This window comes from Ammospiza nelsoni, chromosome 19 (genome assembly GCF_027579445.1).
Source record: "Ammospiza nelsoni isolate bAmmNel1 chromosome 19, bAmmNel1.pri, whole genome shotgun sequence".
In the NCBI taxonomy this organism is placed as follows: Eukaryota; Metazoa; Chordata; class Aves; order Passeriformes; family Passerellidae; genus Ammospiza; species Ammospiza nelsoni.
The window spans coordinates 8,744,474-8,763,901 of record NC_080651.1 but is presented as its reverse complement, the minus strand read 5'-3'; the positions used below and the strand labels follow the sequence as shown (position 1 = coordinate 8,763,901).

General features: G+C 51.4%; 3 protein-coding genes and 1 long non-coding RNA gene across 6 annotated transcripts in view; 1 reads left to right on the top strand and 3 right to left on the bottom strand.

Annotated features, from left to right (window-relative positions):
• Nucleotides 1-1,844: 1,844 nt before the first annotated feature.
• On the bottom strand, nt 1,845-13,528 carry MYCBPAP (MYCBP associated protein). The gene is made up of 19 exons (XM_059486104.1): nt 13,411-13,528; nt 12,679-12,839; nt 11,607-11,754; nt 11,402-11,505; nt 10,745-10,919; nt 10,305-10,420; nt 9,475-9,625; nt 9,180-9,295; nt 8,384-8,484; nt 7,604-7,715; nt 7,092-7,281; nt 6,376-6,563; nt 5,676-5,822; nt 5,223-5,504; nt 4,322-4,443; nt 3,471-3,586; nt 2,889-3,010; nt 2,472-2,630; nt 1,845-1,999 (listed from the first exon to the last, which is right to left on the bottom strand). Exons 1-19 carry the CDS (start codon nt 13,526-13,528, stop codon nt 1,913-1,915), a joined length of 2,715 nt encoding a protein of 904 aa, XP_059342087.1. The 3' UTR covers nt 1,845-1,912.
• Nucleotides 13,529-14,018: 490 nt separating this feature from the next.
• On the bottom strand, nt 14,019-16,787 carry RSAD1 (radical S-adenosyl methionine domain containing 1). 3 transcript variants are annotated; one of them, XM_059485717.1, is made up of 9 exons: nt 16,650-16,787; nt 16,099-16,232; nt 15,815-16,019; nt 15,377-15,742; nt 15,224-15,287; nt 14,988-15,135; nt 14,865-14,919; nt 14,299-14,402; nt 14,019-14,223 (listed from the first exon to the last, which is right to left on the bottom strand). In XM_059485717.1, the coding sequence occupies exons 1-9, from the start codon at nt 16,782-16,784 to the stop codon at nt 14,070-14,072; spliced, it is 1,365 nt and encodes a 454-aa protein (XP_059341700.1). In that variant the 5' UTR covers nt 16,785-16,787; the 3' UTR covers nt 14,019-14,069. The 3 variants fall into 3 exon arrangements, with proteins under 3 accessions (XP_059341700.1, XP_059341701.1, XP_059341702.1); XM_059485718.1 differs by having other exon boundaries at nt 15,815-15,983; XM_059485719.1 differs by lacking the exon at nt 14,299-14,402.
• A 136-nt stretch (nt 16,788-16,923) lies between these two features.
• On the top strand, nt 16,924-18,606 carry LOC132081777 (uncharacterized). Its single transcript, XR_009419733.1, has 2 exons — nt 16,924-17,450; nt 18,159-18,606. It is a non-coding gene; the product is annotated as an uncharacterized LOC132081777 (long non-coding RNA).
• A 410-nt stretch (nt 18,607-19,016) lies between these two features.
• Nucleotides 19,017-19,428, bottom strand: part of ACSF2 (acyl-CoA synthetase family member 2) — a 37,737-nt gene continuing 37,325 nt past the window's right edge. Inside the window, exons 15-16 of the mRNA XM_059485679.1 lie at nt 19,317-19,385; nt 19,017-19,225 (exon numbers count right to left, since the gene is read on the bottom strand). Of these exons, the coding sequence (XP_059341662.1) occupies nt 19,175-19,225; nt 19,317-19,385 (120 nt within the window). The 3' untranslated portion in view covers nt 19,017-19,174. The remainder of the gene's footprint in view (nt 19,226-19,316; nt 19,386-19,428) is intronic.

Sequence of the window (19,428 nt, the reverse complement as noted above, 5' to 3'; positions counted from 1 at the left end):
TGGAAGAGGCACTGGCAATATTTATGACAAAAATTTATGACAAGAAATTAGACTATTCACAGGTTTGTTCTCCTTTGCAGAACTTCTATGCCGCCCACCTACCCTCTGCTATCAGTCTCCTCCCTGGAAGGGACAATGCCAGCACAGGACATTCTTCCATTGTACGTGACTGATGTAAAACTTTCATCTACCCCATGTTGTATTAACAGGTTTTCCTGTGGGTAGGTGAACACATGGAGCCTGGTTTCAATAGGCTGGACTGAAGATATGGATGGACTTTATCATCCTTTAAGGTAAAACTACCAAATGAAAGGATTCCTGCCTCTCTGACAATCACGTTGCCTCTAGAACATGCAGACTCCCTCTCTCCTAGAAACAGATGGCTTGAGCAGTTTGAGTTGGGCAAATTCACAAAGCTGATAATCATCTCCAGGGAGGCAGGAGCAATTGTCAGAGCCTGTGAGACACACCCCAACTTCAGGCCTTTTTCCTCCTAATTCTCAAAATGTTGCTGAAATTCTCACTCCAGGAATGCTGAGCAGAGACATTCCCTTTGTGGGTCTCTGCCCACTGAGCCAGAGGAGGCTTCTGCTGCTACAGAAGCCAGAATGCTTCCCCACACCCCACTATGAGAAAATATCTCAAAAGATGAGGAGCCTCACCTGGCCAGTGAAAAAAACAAGCTGTGCTTTGACATGGTATTGCTGGGAGCCAAGGGGAGAAATAGATCTCTCCCCAGGGAGAGCACAGGAGTTAAAATGAGAAAGCAGAAGGAGCAGTCATTGCACACTACATGTGCAGCTGCAAGCCCAGGGACAGGGCCATGTGCCCAAGGGGCACACCTGGAGCCGCTGAACTCATGGCTGAGCGATGCTGAGCATGGACAGGCATCTGCTGCTTAAGAGCTCCAGTGGGATCACCATCCCCAATTAATGATCTGCACTGATGTCATTGCTCTACAGGGCCAAAGCCTTTCTGGGGAATGCTGTCCAGCAACTTTAGCAGGAAGGTGGCACTTAGTGACACAGGCCAAGACAGACCCCACACAGAGCTCACTCTGCCCTGAGAACCTGCTGCAAGTCCAAGGTGACACCCTCAGGCCTGGGATGCCTCCACAAAAAGCCCCATTGCAGCAGTGATGCACACAGATGGAAAATGGTGATGGAGCCCAGACACACAGGCAGATGGACAGACAGGAGGAGTGGCTCTAACATGAGGACTTAGCACAGCTCACAACTTTTATAGCACAAATTTCACTCATTTAAGAGTGATTAGTCTTGGAAGGAAGCATGTAAAACCTGGCTCAGAATGGGGTGTCGGTACCTGGAGCTCAATGGAAAGAGAAGGCAAGATCAGCACAAGAAGGAAATCTGAGAGTGCAAAACCAGGCAGGGTGGCACACCCCTTGGGACAGTGTTTTTACTGGGATCCAGAATGCCTCAGAGAAGCCTCCTGTCAGCAAGTCCCAAAGGGAGACTGGACAAGATGCCCAAAATAAGCCAAAAAAACTCAGGATGGATTTGTCTACTCTCCTGGTACCAGTATTCATGAGTACAAGGACATCCTGTTCACTCATCTGCTAGCAAAGCACAATCAAGACACAAAGAATATACCTCATGTTAACTGGCACTTTTAAATTCTCCTTTAGCAGAAATACCAGTATTTTCCAGTCTTAATGTTTTCTGAGTGGTGATACTTCTTGCCTTGTCTCTTCTTGGGAAGCATCATCTGTAGCAGTAACAGATGATCTAGCAATAGTCTCACATCACAGTGTGTCAGAAAAGAAGCAGCCCGGTATTTGTAACCACTGAATCACTTCAGAAAGAAGAATCTCCACTCCATCTGTGTAAATATGGTTATTTATTTTATTTTTTTAAAAGCAAGTCTATTTCTTATAGACATACAAAGGGCTTCACTCCCACTTCAGAGCATGTTGCTCCTTCAGATCCTCAAATAACGACACCATTTTGCTCACCATTGAATCCAGCAGCCTGTAAACCTGCAGAAATTCAAGGACAGCTGCAGTGAAAACACATGAGGAAATCTTGAGGCTGAGACTGACAGAGATGGTTTCTGAGGTACATTTTCATATGGGCACACACACAACCACATAGAAGTGGGAGCCTGCTGCTGTCAGAGCTCTAGTAATAACTTCTCTGGCTATGAAGTGTGTTTAACATTATCTGAGGTACAATTAATTCAGCTGATCCCTCCAGAGTCTGCAAGCAATGCTAAAGACATCCCAGATAGAAGTCCCGCATGTGGCTATGTGATGGCTGGATTTCTGCTAACAGATTCCAGGCTGAAACAAATTAATTTGGATTTCACACTTACCTTGCTGCAGCACAAGGGACATATGTCTGCCAGTTTTCTGAGTTTAACAAAATGCTTGCCTCTCCCCCTGAGCCTCAGTGTGCCTTACAAGAAAAGAACAAAACCCTGCCAACGATACAAGCTTTGGTTAGACTCACTTCAATGTAGAGCTTTTCCCGGTATGCTTCAAGTGAAACGGGGTCCACCTGCTCCTGAACAGGTTCTGCTGCCACAACTGGAGTTGCAGCTTCCTCTTTCACCTCTTTCACCTTGTGCTTCTCATGTCTTCCTCTGACGGACTCTGCTCCTTTCATGACCTGCACAGAAATGGAAGATACTTGATTCTCATCTTTTGCTTTCAGCTTTCTGCTGCCTGAATGATCCCAGTCAGGGACAAACCAAGGAAAAATGGGACATAAGTCAGGACACTGATCAGACTGCTTCAAGATGCATCTCCCAGCAGCAGCAGCACCTCTTTCACTGGGTTGGAAATTAGTTCAAACTCAGGATACACAACCTCAGGATGATCACACTGCTCCCAGCACTCAGGGTTCACCAGGCATCCCAACACCTACTGCTTTCTCCTTTCCTGATGTCGCTCTACTTTTTTTGCCTTCTTTATCCTTTTTCTCTTCTTTCTTAGTAGCTATTTTGTCTTCCTTTCCTCCTTTTTTTGCTCCTCCTTGCTTTACTTCCTCTACAAAAGAAAGGATTTCAATTAACCAAAAGCATCCACACATCCAGAAAGTCCATCCCACTGCACTAGCACAGTGGGAACGCGTTACTTTTGCAATATATTATCCTCTTTTTGTTAATCTGAGATGTACTGCACTGAAAAACAATACCTTGAAGACTTCTTTGTTTAAATAAGGTATGAAGAGGTCTCATTGAGGCAGTATTTGCTGGGTCAGTCTGTATGAAAACCATGGCTGGACCTAGCTGAATTAAAAGGCTTTTTTTGTGGGGATGTTTTTTTCCTGACGCCAAACCACAGATCCCAATTAGTATTGTTACTGTCACACAATCTGCCAGTTATTTTCCTGATGCTTCTTCCTCAGGGAGACATGTTGAAATTGACATTTCAGTTCAAATTCATCATGTTTTTGCATTTCCAACAGCCCACAGAAAGCAGTTGCCGTGCTAAAACCACCATTTACCTGTTTCCTCTGGAACAGCTTCTGCATAGATGTCCTTCTTAACCAAACCAAGCACGGATCTCAGCCTCAGAGAGTGACTCACCAAGTCATCAATTGCTCCACGCCACAGCTGGAGGCTGAGAAAATGGTCAGGATCAGAAGGGAGACAGTGCAGCAGCTGCCACTTGGTTTGAGCCTGTCCCAGAAGTGAAGGCACCTCATAGCTGACAGCTGCCTGTGCAACTAAACCAACAAAACAGCACCCACTGTCTAAATATCTGTGCAGGGGGATCCTAAATTGCTTTCTTCATGTTAGAGCCCTCCGAGGTCTCAATGGTTTGCAAATCAACAGGCTCCCAGGAACCCATAAATATTACTGTGAAACTAGGTCTGCTCTTCAACATGACACACATTGGTAAATCTACCTGCTCTGTGTTTACCAAAAGGAACCTGCATCCTTCTAATTTAGAAGCAGCTCAAAGCTGTTGATATGTTTACAGTCTGAAAGCCTGAGCAAAGAACAGAGAGACTGTATGAGGGAGGACACAGTTACATGAGTAAAAGGGTACAGAAAATACCCAAAGGTTTCATAAATACAGACTGGAATAGTCTTGCCAGAAATAATCTTGTACACTCTCCAAAATTACATGCATTTAATATTCTAAACTTATCTCCAGGAAAAAAAAAAAAAAAAAAGGCATTTGGGTCCTAGACAGCTGCTACAATTAAGCTATAAAAAACCAGAGTGTAAAGATGACTTCTAGACCTCCTATAATTATGTGCACTCTGAATCACAACACTTGCAAGAGAGCTTGCTGAGGCTGTTGATCACACAATGTTTTCACAAGCTTTTCCTTGCAAAGGTAACCCACCAGAGTGGATACAGAAGGTCTAACTGAGTTGGCCTCTGTTCAACACAAAGCTGCAGAGCTGCCTTATTGAGCTGGGTCAGTGCTTCTTCCTGCTGCTCCTCCCCGGAGATTGACATTATAGCCTGTGAGAGAAAATTCACAGGGGCTGTGGAACACTTCTCAGTCTTTATTCCCAGGCCCTGAGCTCAGTGGAGCAGCCCACAGCTCTCTTCCTGGACACCAGTCTGAACCCAGGCTGCTCTGGGCACATGCACACCCAGATGGGGCTTCCTACACAGCTAGGATATGGCCAAGGTACCCAGGATCTGCAGAACAAACCCAGATTCCCTCATCAGACTGATATTAAGCCCCTTTGCAACTTCAGGTGTTCTGGGAAACAGGGATTCTATCAAACTAGAAGGCTCCCTAGTAAAGCTTAGTTATAAAAACAACAGAGAGATTTCCAAGAGAGCACTACAGAAAAACCATTGGCAGAATCCAAAGCACTCTTGCTTTAATAAAAGGAGGTCTGTATTTTATCCACAGCCTGTCATGAGTGCCCCCCTAGTTCTCTGATGAATAGGAAGGGCTCTCCAAGGAGAAGAGCCCTTGGGGGAGCCACAGGAGGCTGTAAGCCCAGCCTGCCCCCACATTCAATCCTGGGCTGACAGAAAGCTAATGGGGAGAAGAGCTTAAAATATCTATTATATTGTGTGCTTCTCTTTTCTTCTTCACACAACAGCCCACAAAGGCTCTCTTGGGAATCTCTTTACAAGAGCACTGAGGGTGTGGTCAGCAGAGCCAACACACATCATAAATCTTGCAAACTCCCAGCATATTGGCAGCAGCCCACACTGGGGCAGGCTGGGCTGTTTGTAGGGGAATTAACACACCATCAGCATGTGGGAACAGAGGTTCCCACCTGTTTAAAGTCATCGAGGGAAAGGTTCCATCCTGAAGGACCTGCTTCTTCCTCCTCTGTGCTCTTTTCCCTTGGAGCATCCTCTGATGCATGCTTCCCACACGGGAGCTCAGTGGTGCTGCACCGGACAGAGGGAGGCTCCGAGGTGCTCTCCTGGTACTCCATGTCCTCTGCAGGGCTCCTCTGCTCCAAGGGCACTTCCTCCTCCAACGCTGAAGGCACAGTCAGGTGCTGTCTCCATAGTTTATGCAGCTGCTTTACCACTTGATGCTGATAATGCAACTGTGACAATGGGGGAAAAGGTAAACATGAGCTGCACCTTCCCTCTTCAAACCCAACTGTTAAAGCCTCCATGGCAGACTGCCAGCTCAGAATCCCAGGCACGCAGCAGCCCCATGGGTCTGCCCTCCCCACTTATTTCTGTTGTGCAGTCCATCCAATAGCAAACATCACCTTGGGATTTATCCTGTGGAACAGCTCCTCCTCTGTGACACAGGCATCCACAGGAGATGGCGTGCGCTCGGGTGTCCGAATTGGCTTAAGAAGTTCATTCACACATTCTTTCACTATGGTAGCACCTTCTCGAGCAGCCAGCTCACTCTGAGACACCACAACAAGAACAACACGTGTCAGTCCCCATTCCACATGCAAACACATAAACTCAGTCCCACCTGTAACCACACTATTCATTACACAGAGATAAAGGACACGAACAACTGCAAACCCTGCTGAGCAGAGCAATACTTCCAACAGCTTTTCAAATAAACTCTACAAATCCTGCCCCCAAACTATACTTTTCAAGCATAGTGTAATTTTCAATTTATACCTTAACTGCTATCATAGTGTACAGCAGTCAATCCCCTTCCCATTAAGTAAATAATGAAATTAATTACCAGCAGAAATTTCATTCTTTAAAGGACCAGTGTGAACACATTAGGAGACACAGTCAAGTCTTTAGTAACAACATTACAATAGACTGCAGAGTTCCTCATGTCATTTTGCAAACCTGCTCAAGTATGTGCAGACATTCTGTAAATCTCACTCTCAGCAGTAATTGCACAACAATAAAAATACCATGTTGTCCACTCCCACCCTTATCCTCTATTTGCATATAAAGTTCAAAGCTCAGTTACCCAGCTACATGCTTGGTTACCTCCAATTTCTCTCTGAAGACAGCCAATTTATCCTCATACACAGCAATTCCCCAAAGGGTCACCTGAAGCAGAGCTCCTCCTAATAACAGGGGATGTGTCCTAAATTCCCAGGGCTCGCTGAAAATGCCTGCTCTCTCTGACTTGAAAATAAAAGAAAACCTCAGAGTTTCTCCAGGCAAAATTACACCTGAAATAAGAGAGAAAATGCATTGGGTGTGCAAGATAGCACACCCTGTGTGTTAGCCTGACCTTTTTCCAACACCATCCCAAGTGTCCCTAACTCTCTAGGAGACTCTTTCCCCATAGTTTAGCTGGTTATCACACTTCATACAGCTATCATTCTCCTTCCAGATTTACTCTCAGTCCCTATGTTCCTGAACTGGCCTTATTTCCATTGCACTCTCCTTCTACAACAAGCTCACTTTTCTCTCCAGAAGATTATGACCCATTTGCCACCAGAAAATTATTCACTTCTCAGTATTCTACCCATTTACACTCAGAGCAGAAGCAACCTCCTTTCCTTTAAGTCCCAGGAGAAGGATCTGCCTTGCACAGCTCTTTTGGGGTGAGTCAGCTCTGACACCCAGGGTGGCTTCCTCAGGAGAAATCACCCAGCAGTGCTCTGCCATTAGTCAGACTCCACATCCCAGGAAACTCCCAAATTCCTGCTCTATGCTTGAGGTACAAAGGTCTTGGAGAGCAGCAGGTCCCATACCTGGTCTGGTATCAAAGTAAAAGCAGGGCACTCTCCTCCCCCTGGTTTCTCTGGAGGGGATCTGCTGGGGAAGCCTCATCCAGTTGTACCAAATGGAAGCTCTGCCATCATTGGTCACTGTCAGGAAGCTTTCAGCCTTCTCACCAGCCAGAGTCTCAAAGGTGAGGCGGGCAGCAATACCAATTTCCTTCTACAAGGAAGAGGAACAATTTCTACTCTATCTGGTAGGATTTATCCTGAATGAAGTCATAGCTCAAACAAGGGGTTGAGCCTTGGTAGGAGAACTTGTAAGGCAAGTCCAAAGAAGTGGCCATTTCACAGACAAAGCCTGGGAATCTGAACAGCACACCACAACCAGAGCCTAGATCTCTCTGGAGCAAACACAGGGACACTCTACTATGTTCACAGTAAATCCCCCATTCTGTGGCTTTGGGATGACAGTTATTGTACAACTGTGACATAGGAGCTCAAATAGGCTTAGCTTGACTAAACAATTAAAATCTCAACATTACCCTGCAAGCAGTGATGCCCTTGATCCAACGAGCAGGCTCGCCACAGAAAACTAAAGATGGAACCTTTTCAGCTTCTGGAACCTCAGTGAAGGAGTCACCTAAGGAGTCACTGCTAAAGAAAACAAAAGCCAGCATTTTCATGGAGTGAAATTCACTTCCAGAGAGGGGAGAACCAGGGGTGAATTACAAGACCCTGTAAGAAATAATCCCGTTCATTATTTTCTCACACAGTACTCTCTTGAGGGACAGAGCCCTGCAGGTGTGGTGAACCCATCTAGCTACATGTCACTGGCAAGGAGGACAGGACAGCCAAAATATTAGAGAATGAGACCTGTCTAAGTACATGAGTGAAAAAGGACAAGAGGCTCTCAGGCTGTGCCCGTTACAGATGGACAGGATGGGGAAAACTAGGAAAGTAATGATGGAAGGCTAGAAAAATTCAATCAAATGGAGGTAATTGAGAGTAGAATCCCACCCTGGCTGATCTAAGCTCTGAAGGCACACAGAGTGAAGACTGGAGGAAGAACCTCAACAAAACTTTTCTCTGATTCTTCTCCTTAGACACAAGGCCCCAAGGCACAAAGGCTCCTAGATCTGGTGACTATAATATAAGAATCTAGTGATTATATATAAGATCTAGTGATTATAATATAAGAATATGCCTTTTATTGTGTCCCAGTGGAGACTTGTCTCCATTCTGGATAAGAACAGCTAAGGATATCCTCCCAGACTGATGGTGCACACCCAAAATCCTTTATTTTGCCACAAAGTAGAACTTACGGGATCTCAATCTCTTCAGAAATGGTGGTAGGTAGAAAAGCCTTACTTGAGACAGATGTGAAAGGCTGCCCTCTCCCAATCACCTCCAGTCCTTCCAGATCCTGGACATACACAGAAATTATCAACTCACAGTTGCTCTTTTACACATAAAGGACATTAAAACACCAGACAAATGCACCAACTCAGCCAAGTAAAGTGAAGTTGTGATATCTTGCTCCTACAATGGTTTTTAGAGGCATCCGAAGGATGCTCAAGGGACACGGAAAAGAACAAATTCTGAGATCCCCAAGAATCCCAGATGACTGCATTCCCCACTAGCAATGATGCACAGAGAAAGTGTCCTTCACACATTCCTCATCCTCAGAGACAGGTTTCAAAGACTAAAAAAGTGAGGTTTGTTCTGTTTGTAGGAGGAGGGGCCAACCTGCCTTCAGGAGATTATTTCAGAGTGTGTCTTCCACATGGGTAAAGATCTCTTCCCTCTGCCCCACAGCACTAAATCAAAGTCCTGCACCACTACTTGGCAGGTTTTTCTTTGCCTAGGTCCTGGAAGCTGCATGCTGCTGGTTTGGGGTCCTATTCTGAGGCCCCTAGACCACTCCATGCAGCACTTCAGGAGCTCAGACAACTCTTTCATAGGTGTGGCCCTTTGGAAATGTGGGAACTTCCATGAAAAACACTGTGGGACCAAGTTTTAGTTTCCTAATGCTTTTTTCAGATCCAACTCCTGACAATTTTGTTAGTCTACAGCAGCTGACAAGAGACACAAACAATGTCCTTGTTCCTCTGGTCTTACCGGCTTATAAAAGCCCAGCTCCTCTAGGAGAGATTGCAGCTCCTGCCGTCGATGTTTCAGGAAAAGACTCTTATCCCAGTTTAGGTGACAAGGAATCTTCTTCGGAGGCTTCAGACCTGAGGAAATACCAATACAAGAGCTCACTCCCTACACACCCACACGCCTAATCAAATTTCATTCTCTGCCAAACTTCGGCCTTGTAGTGTTTTAAAGAGGAGGCTCAACAGGGAAGGAGCTGCTTCTCCACACTTGTGCCCCATTTCTTTGGGATCACCTCTCTGCATTGTTCCCTTACCTGTTTCCCTCTGGACAGTTCGGGGTTTCCCCACATGAGTGAGTGGCTCTGGGTGCCCACATTCAGTCCGGGTCAGGGTCAGGGTCAGCCCGGTGAGTTCATCCCCAATTTGCTCAGGAAGGCTCCAGAACTCGCTTCCCACTCGGTATCCCTAGCGTGGCAAACAAGGCTCCCACTGATTCTTGTGGATAATGGTGCAGCTACCTGCTATTTTCAGAGGCACTTGAAGCTAAAAAGAAGAGGTCTAACCCTGACTATATGAGCATTTTAAAAGTCTAAGAATTATCCATTTCTGCTGAGGAAGCCAAAATTTCTATCAGGCTGCTGTCAAAGACGAACTTTCTTCTATCTAGTGCACATGAAGGTTAAATGATATTAAAATAAAGCCTCACACAAATGCAAATACTTTGACAGTGCTATAAATGTGAAAAAAATAATTAACATGATACTCCCATAACCCCCCTGTGTTACCCATGCCCTTTTCTCCATAGCAATCAGTAAAATCCAAGCCTGAAGTTATCAGATATTTCTGCCCCTGGAACAACAATTGTGACACGTTCCCAAGCCACTTCCCAGGGCACAACAGTCTTCAGTGAGAATCAAGAAATGCCACTTGCTCATCACCACTTTCCCCTGGCTGGTATAGATAGCACAGTTCAGGTTTTTATTTTTCGTGTCCCTGAAAGCTCTGCTCAGACATCAAGCTGAGGGATTCAGAGTGGCTTTGATAAACATCTCCTGACAGCACTTCAGAGACTGACTTAGAATGAGTGTCTGTGCTGTGTGGCAAGAGCAGCACAATCAGGACACACAGGAAGTGGGGCTCTCACCTTTCCAGGAAACAGGGCAGGGAGGCTCCGGTCAATGAGGTCACGTTCTTCCTGGATTTGCCTGTAATTGTCTGACTTGTTCATCAGCAATTCATTCTCTGGCTTGTGAAGAATTTCTATAAATAAAAAACATCATATCATTGGTGCTGCACTTCTGGGCACACCCTTTGCCACAACTGTTATTGTTCACCTGTAACCCACTTACACTGTTCCCTGCCAAACCCACTGCCCTCTCCCCAGCCAGAGCCACCAGCTCACCTTCCTACCACATCCAGAGCCAACAGCATGAGCAGTGTGGGAGCTCTGAGAACATGGAATTAGACTGCAATGGCAATGGGACTAACCCTGGTGGGCAATGACTGCTGCAATTTGGGGTGGGGACATCAAACTTCACCTGCACACAGAATTTCATAGAATGAGACCTCCTTAGCTTTTCTCACCTCCTAGGTGTTTCTCCTGCTTTTTCCTCATTGTCATATGATGGCTCCAGTTCTGGAAAGCTTTGTGCTCTGTTAGTTGGGCCTGATGTGCCTTTTCTTTCTCCTCTCCTCCATGTTCCTCTTCTAAAGCTGCTGCAGTAACATCTGGATGAGGAACCTTAATAGCATCTGCTAGCTGATGAGAAATGAAACATTAAATGAACCTCTCTGTGCACACCAAAACAGGAATTGGAGAGGGGAGAAGAATTCTTCAGATTGACAGCACTGTTACATTAGCAATCTGAGAGGAAGGAAACCAGGGCAGTGGGGACACACTAAGATACAACCAAGTGTTTATCTGAGTAAAGAGACTCCAGCAATGGCATTGCTGCAACACCAGCTCTTGCCTGGCACCATCAGCAGGGCACATAGGGAAGAGGAAGCCTGTGTAATTGTTCCCTCCATGACCTGGTCCTGCACACAGGACTCCAAAACCTGCTGGAGCAGTTTCTCCAAAGGCAAACCCTCCCCCAAAGTGTGATGAGGCTGGGAAAACCACACCTTAGGCCTGCCCTGCTCCTGATAGGTGCTGGAAAGCATTGAAAGGTACTGCAGGCACCACACTCTACCTCTGGAAAAGTTCTATGCACCACTATTTTCCTAACTCTACAAACCAACCCGAGTGTTTCTTTTGGCCAAGGCTTCCGTCCTTAACTCCTGGAGACTTCCCAAAATGTGATGAGGGAGGATCTCTTCACAGCCATCATCAAACTGTCTTGATCCTACAACACACATATAAAAACACCCAACCCCAGAGGCAGGTCACTAAAGTTTGGCTTAGCAAAACCAAAACCCAGAGGTAAGGTGTGAAGTTGAACCCTACCAGGAAAAGTCAGTGGTCCCATGGGTGCCTTGGGGGGAACAGGGTGTGCCACAAGATGTGCCACCTCCTTGGGCCGGGATTTTCGGACCAGGTAATTCCTCCGAACTGGAATTCTGGCAGCACGGCGGGCGAGGCGTGGAGCATGGAGCTGCAGGAGGAGAACAGTGACAGGGCAGGGAGGTACACACTGACTCACCTCCATTCCATCTCATCCTTTCAGGACATGCACAGCAGCCATATCAGCACACTTCCTGTGAGGGTGCTCGAGTCCTGCACAGCGACTTTTCGCATGGACATGTAACAACAGGACAAGGAAGGAATGGATTCCATGTGCATGAAGAAGAGTAAGTTTAGATTACACATTAGGAAAAATTCTTCTCTGTGAAGGTGGTGAGGCCCTGGCACAGGGTGCCCAGAGAAGCCGTGGCTGCCCCATCCCTGGAAGTGTCCAAGGCCATGCTGGATGGGGATTGGAACAACTTGGAACAGTGGAAGGTGTCCCTGTCCATGGCAGGCGGGGGTGCAAATAGAGGAGTTTTCAGGTTCTTTCCAAGGCAAATCTTCTATGATTCTTCCCCTACAAGACACCTTACACAGCTGTGCAGATACCAACTCAGTTACTGTCTCACTCCTCTGGATCTTGGTTTATAACAGGGGCACAAAAGGAGAGTTTTAAATCACTTTCCAGAAGAGATTTCTGCTTCTGTGTCACTCAAATGCTTCCACTCACATACTGTGATCTGAGTTTTGGAAGGAAAGCCATGAGAGCTTCTAAACAACTTACAGGTCTTAATAGATCAGAAAGTTGAAAATGTAATTTTGAAGATACAGATGACTTATCCTTCCATTTGAACAGACTCTATAGGCACTTATAATCCTTTACTTTTAGCAACTGAACCTGATGAGCTGACATTTTATCATGATAAAAAACCTGACAGACAAAATGACATGAGAACTCAGCTGCAGGAGTGACTTTTGGCTTAAGTAAATGGGCAGCACCCTCTGTTAAACACCCAGCAGGAGTGTGTCTGTGAAGGCAGCTGTTTCTAGCAGTAAAAACACTCATACATACTTTCTCCAGGTCCTCCGCCCTTATTTCAAGTGCCTGGATGTCCTCTCCTTGCAGAACATATGGAACAAGCTCAGGCTCAGGCTCGGGCTCAGGCTCAGGATCAGGCTCTGGCTCTTCTACAGTTGTTGAACAGGGTTGTTCCAAAGTCTTTTCCTTCTTGCCTAAAAAACAGACGAGGAGACTTCATGAGTCTCCCAGGAAGGACAATATTCCTCCCAGACTGGTTAATGATTTCCAGCTGAACTGTGTTTTTGGATTATTTCTCTTTAAGGTTGCAACAAACAATAAATTCAGCATTTCTTGTAATTGAAAGAGTGAACCTCTGAGAAGCTGCAAAGACCAAAGTGGGTCAAGTAGGAGTGGATTGTCTCACATTTTATTCAGATGAAAGACAACGGTAAGATAAATGCAAATAAATACAGATCCCTGCAGGTGGGAAGTTTCCAACTCTAGCTGCAAGTACAAGCACACAGGTTCCCTGCACGACTCGGACAACAAAGCCCTGGCTTTCCAAAGCTGTTCGGGGCCACAACAGCTCTGAAACACAAACGGGTGCGGGGCAGCTCCTCCGGCACCTGCGGGCCAAGCCCAACTCAGGGGATCCCACAGCGACTGCTCCCCCTTAACCTGCGGGCCCCTCCCGGTGGGACCTGCTGCTTTTCAAACCAAAAAATCCAAAATAATGACAGGAGGTCACTGGCTGGGGAAGGGGCTGGTTCCGGCCGCTCCAACCGCGGCTCCGCCGAGGCCGCAGGCCCGGCCTGGCCCGGCCACTGCTGAGCCGCACCCTTCTCCCGGCTGTACCAGGAGGACTCCGGTTCCGAGACCGACCTCCCCCCCGCGACGCCATGTCCCGGGCACCGGTGCCCGCGGCAGCGATGGGCCGCAACAGGCCGCTATAGAGCGCGATGGGCCGCGACGGGCCGCGACAGAGCGCGATAGGCCGGGATAGGCCCCGATGGGGCGGCAACGGCCTCGGGCACCGCCCCCTGCTGGCGCTCCGCGGTGCCGCTCCCCCGGCCGCGGCCCGCCACGCGCATGCGCCGCCTGCCAGCACGCATGCGCCGTACTGCTGCGGCACGGCCAGGGACAACGGGACATTGAGGATCTCGGGAGGCTGCGGCTCCGGGACACCGGGAACAGAACACGGGGTGGCGGGGCACCGAGATCCAGCGGGATACTGGGGTGCCGGGGCTCCGGAATACCCGGACACCAGGGACACGGGACACTGGGTGCTAGGACACTGCGCGACTAGAAACGGCAGGGCGCCGGGACAGCGGGCCTCAGGACACCGGGAACCCCGGGATACGGGAGCCTCCCGTGCAGTAACACCTCCCTCAGCCAGCACACCGCTCTTGTGGCTTTTATTCATTATCATCCATTGTGGCCGCTTACAACCCTCGCGCCCCGCCACCGGCTCGTTCCTCGGCCGGGGCTCCCCTCGGTGGGTGCCGGGCAGTGCCCAGCACCCGCTGCAGCTGCCAGAGCAGGGCGGGCAGCAGCGAGTCCAGCACGGCCAGGCCGGCCCAGGTGCACCGCAGGCCACTGGGAAAGAGGTGGTGGTGAGAGCCGGTGCCTCAGGGAGACCCCCGGCCCTGCCCACAGCTCCCCGAGGCTCACCCGCCGTCCAGGACAAGCCAGCCCTCCTGCTGCAGTGCCCGAGCCTCCCCCGGCCCCCCAAACACGGCCTGCAGGCTGAGCTGCGGAGAGAAGTGCCCCCAGCGCTGTGTGCCCAGCGCAAGAGAAGGGTGTTAGTGGTGGGGCATCCACATCCCAGTACCCAAAGGGGCTGCAGGAGAGCTGAAGAGGGGCTTTGGAGAAGGGAATGGAGTGACAGGAAAAGGGATGGATGGATGGATGGATGGATGGATGGATGGATGGATGGATGGATGGATGGATGGATGGATGGATGGATGGAAAGGGCAGATTTGGATTAGATTTTGGGAAGAAATTCTCCTGTGACAGTGGAGAAATGACACAGGTTGCCCAGAGAAGCTGTGGATGCCACATCCCTGGAAATGTTCAAGGCCAGGTTTGACAGGGCTCAGAGCAACCTGGTCTAGTGGAAGACGTCTCTGCCCACAACAGGAGGTGGAACGAGAAGGGCCTTAAGGTGCCACCCAATCCAAACCATTCTATGATTAGCATTGGGTCGATGTGGGGTGTCCCCACAGATGGCTCCTCACCTCTTGTGTGATGCCTTCATCTGTGCGCAGTCCCAGGGTGAGCAGCTCCTCCAGCCTGTGGGGACACAGAGCTGTGGGGCAGCACAGACAGGGAGGGGGCACGGGGGGGACCCCAGCACTCACTGCTCCAGCGGGCTCAGCACCGCCCGGCTCCTGGTGCCGTGTCCCTGGCTCTGCACCTCCCGCATCCAGGCGACAGGCTCCGGGGTCTGCACTCGAGCTTCCCGGCTGCAGCCGCCCTCAGCCCGCAGCACGAAGCGCCCATGTGCCCCTGCAGCAGCCCGGCAGGGGGACAACGGCGTTCACGGGGCACACAGCCACACACTGCCCCCCACACTGCCCCCCCATCACCCCCTTACCTGGCCCCACACCGATGTACTGCTCAGCCCGCCAGTATGAGAGGTTGTGGGTGCTGAGGGCGCCCTGGGGGAGAGCCCTGGGGTGAGAGGAGTGGCTGAGCCTGCTGGGGGACCAGCATGACATTGGGGGACACTGCATGGGGGGTATCCCACCTTCCGCGCAAAATTGGAGACCTCATAGTGGCGGAAGCCGGCGGCCCCCAGCACACTCCGGGCCGTGTGGTACATGTCAGCCAGCAGATCCTGGGGGGGTGCGGGCAGGGCCCCGGCCCGGACCTGCGCTGCCAGAGCCGTGCCCCGCTCCAGCGTCAGCTGGTACAGGGAGATGTGGTCATCGCAGAGCCTCAGGGTCGCCTCCAGCCGCTGGGCCCAGGCGTCCCGGCTCTGTCCCGGCAGCCCAAACAGGAGGTCGATGGAGGTTCGGCCAGGGAAGAGCCCCCGAGCCGCTTCCACAGCCTTCCGTGCCTCTGCCACCGTGTGCTCCCGGCCCAGCATCCTCAGCTCGGCGTCATCCAGAGACTGCGAGGGGAGCACGGTGACAATGGGGTCGCGGGAGGCTGCGGAGGCTGCGGCGGGGGGAGCCCCTCTCACCTGGACGCCGATGGAGAGGCGGTTGACCCCAGCTGCCCTGAAGCCGTCAAGGACAGATGCGCTGGTGGAGCTGGGGTTGGCCTCCAGCGTGACCTCAGCCCCAGCCGGAAGGTGGGCAGCCCCCGCCACCGCCTCCAGCACTGCCGCAACAGTGCCGGGGCTGGCCAGGCTGGGGGTGCCCCCGCCGAAGAAGACGGAGGTGACGCTGTGGGGCAGAGGGTGGGAAGCTGCAGGTGGGCACGGAAGGGCCCAGCCCTCCCCCGGAGCCCACCCTGCGCACACACCTGTGCACCTGGCTGAGGCGGAGCAGGGTCTGTGCCTCCCGCACCAGGCAGGCGCGCACGGCCGCCTCGTCCACCGCCGGCACCACGTACGTGTTGAAGTTGCAGTAGGAGCAGCGCTTGCGGCAGTAGGGCCACTGCGGGCACGGGGCGTGTGGGGGACGGCCATGCCCTCATCCCTTGCCACTCCATTTCCGGGGGGGGCATCCCCAGCCCAGTGCATGGACCTCAGTACCCCCCACCTGCCCCACAAGGCACACGACCTACAGGTGTGACCCTTCATGTGCACGGCTCGAGGACCCCCCAGTTCAGGCTAGCCCCACGACATGTTCGAGGCTGGGCTCTCCCCGATGTGCCTAAGCCCCGGGGTCCCACATGCACCCACGTGTGAGTGAGCCCCAGGGAGCCACATTCACCTTCCGCCTGTGCCAGCCCCGTGCCCCTCAAGGAGTGCAAGCCCCCGGACCCACGTGTGTCCCCACGTGTGCAAACCCGTGACTGCCCGGGCACCCCGCACACACACAAACCCCGGCTCCCCCCGTGTCCCCGCTCACGTGCACGTAGAGCGCGGCTGTGGCGGGGGCGGCCGTGTCCGGGGCCGGTCCCGGGGCTCGTCCCGGGCCGCCCCCGCCGGGCAGCGCCCCAGCGGCAGCCGCCAGCCTCCGCGGCCAGCCCCGCGCCGCCGCCATGGCCCCGGGCGGCACCGGGCGGGGCCGCACCCTGCGTGCGCGGCCCGGGGCGGGGCGCGGGGGCCGGGGAGGGATCGGGGGCAGAGCCCTTCGCTCCCGACCGGGCTGTGTGCGAGGTGCTCGCTGTGAGTGACGGGGGTGCTGCGGTCAGTGTCCTCCCCGGAGCCGGGAATGCAGGAGTCAGTGTCCTCTCCCGGTGCTGGGGACGCCAGGGCCACTGTCCGCCCCCGGTGTCCTATCCAGACGCACGGTCCGAACGAGGTTTGGGACCTGCCCCCGCATCCTTCCTCGGCTGCTCCTCGGGGCCCACTAGGGTTTTCCGGAGTTTCGGCGGAGGAAGGTGGCCTGTCCCCACGCAGGGCTGTGCAAACCCGCAGCTGACGAACCCCGACGTCAGTAGATGTCTCTATTAATAGTCACGAGGAACTCTGAAATGCCCATGACAAAGGCTGGGACTGCAGGTTCCTGTTCCCAAGCCAGTAACGCGTATTTCGGTGTAAAACACCCCTGATGTAACCTTCCCTCTCCGGGGAGATTCCGGGCACGCAGCGAGGACTATAAGAGTGGGACTCAGGCACGGGCAGGGCAGAAGGCATGGAGCGAGCCTGGAGCACTGCACACACCGAGACCGCACTGGCAGCCAAAATGGGCAGCTCTTCCTCTACAGTGAGTATTTACAGCCGGGGATGCATAATCCCAGGGGCTGGGAAGGGGCAGGACGTGCTGCGGGAGGTGTCCTGGCTGGCGAGGGGTGGATATGCTCTGGGGAAGGCATGGGATGGTAGGGAAGGCTTCCCTGGGACCGGGCTCAGCTAGGGCTCATACCCATGGATGGAGCTGCCCCACTCCCAGAACAGGGGCAGGAGTGGGGTGGCAGGGACTGCTCCCCCTGGGCTGGCTGTGACCAGGACCCTCTGGTTTTCTTAGCAGTGTGTCTGTCCTCACCAGCCAGGGCTGGTGGCACTGGTATTTCTTATCCACTGCCCCCCCTCTACAGCAAGTACATGGGGCAGGGTAGGGGTTGTGCCAAGCGAGGAGGGAGGAGAAGCTCCACTCACTGTAGGCCTGTCCTGCACCTGGGTTAGTGCTGTGGGAAGCAAAAGAAGGTAAACAGTCCTTCCCTAGACATCAGTCACAGAGGCCCTCTGTGTCCCCAAGGTCCCTGGCTACAGCTCCTGTCATGCAGGTAAAAGTTCTTCCTTCAGGAAGGAAGGTGGCAGAGGTAACCAGGAAAGGGAGGAGACCTGAGTGAAATGTGGAAGGATCAGTGCTGATACCAGCCCCATGAGCAGTGTGGGAAGAGGAGAAGAACTTGCCGGAAAGACAATGTACAAAAGGAATCTGACACAAACCATCCATGTCTTTTTCTTTCAGAGTGCAGACGTGGACAGGGAACATGGCCCCGCCGTCTGCTTCCATGGGTAGAGCCCACAGTCCAGCTGGGAGATGAAGGATTGAGACCTCGCTGACCCTGCTGCACCACTGCCCTCCAGGCACTGCAGGAGCTGCAGCATGGAGGGGCCCAGCTGTAGCTCTGCAGGGAAAGGAACCGCCAGGGAGACAGTGGGAGCTCAGCAAGAGTTGGCAGCAACATTTTCTGCTTTCCAGCTGGGGTGGGACACTTCTGCTGGCAAAGAGGAGCTCTGCCATCCCTCTTGTCACAGGAGTGTTTCATGGTTGGGAGGTACCAAACAACTCCCGTAAAATGCTGTCCCAGGTATGCTCTGCTTCACGCTGCCGATGGGACAAGAATTTTGGTATTTCTCCAACAATCTTACTGTCTGTCTTGTCCAAAACAACAAAATAAACAAAGCCATGTGTAGCTTGGAGAAGGTTTTTTTTTTTGGGAAAACACCTGGGGGAGGTGTGGGAACAGAGTGAGCTTTTCCAGCCAGTTTTAGAGAGCCCCAATTCAAAGTCTCATTCTCTGAAACCCCTGCCTCTCATTTCAAGTTCAGTTGCTCTTAAATAACCCAGGAGTCTCACAGCATCCAAGGAGAAAAGGCATCACCTATCCTGGGAAGCCAGGCCAGGGCATTTGGACTTAAGAGTATCAGAAAAATACCCACCAGCATATGTTCAACTCCTGTGGAATGGCTGCAGCCAAGTTGCTCAGAGACACTCAACATTTTTAAATCTTCATAAGGTCTTTCAGTAACTGGACAGAATTCCAAAAATGAGCATCCCTTCCTCACACCACAGTATTTCTGTTGGCAAAGAAACAAGCCCAACTGGGGAAAAAAGGTGCTCTGTTTTATTGACTAAAAGTGCCATCAGCCTGATGTCAGGGAAAGTCTCCATTGTGTAGCCCAAGGCACAGGTGAAGACCAGACTCAGAGCTGACTGAAATGGGGCTGATTTATCCTGCTTTTTGCTCTGCCTTCCCAGTCTCAGAGCTGCAAGTGCTTCTCCATCTGCTCCTTCAACTTGTATTTCTGAATCTGGAACAGAGGGCAGAGAGCAGGGAGAGAGACTCAGAGAAGAGCTGGGACAGAATGCCAGGGCTCCTGCCCTGCCCCAGCCCCCTCTTACCTTGCCTGAGACAGTGAGTGGGTACTGGTTCACAAACACAACATAACGTGGGATCTTGAAATGCGAGATCTGGGAAGAGAAAAACCAGAGCTACACAACCTGAAAGGAACAG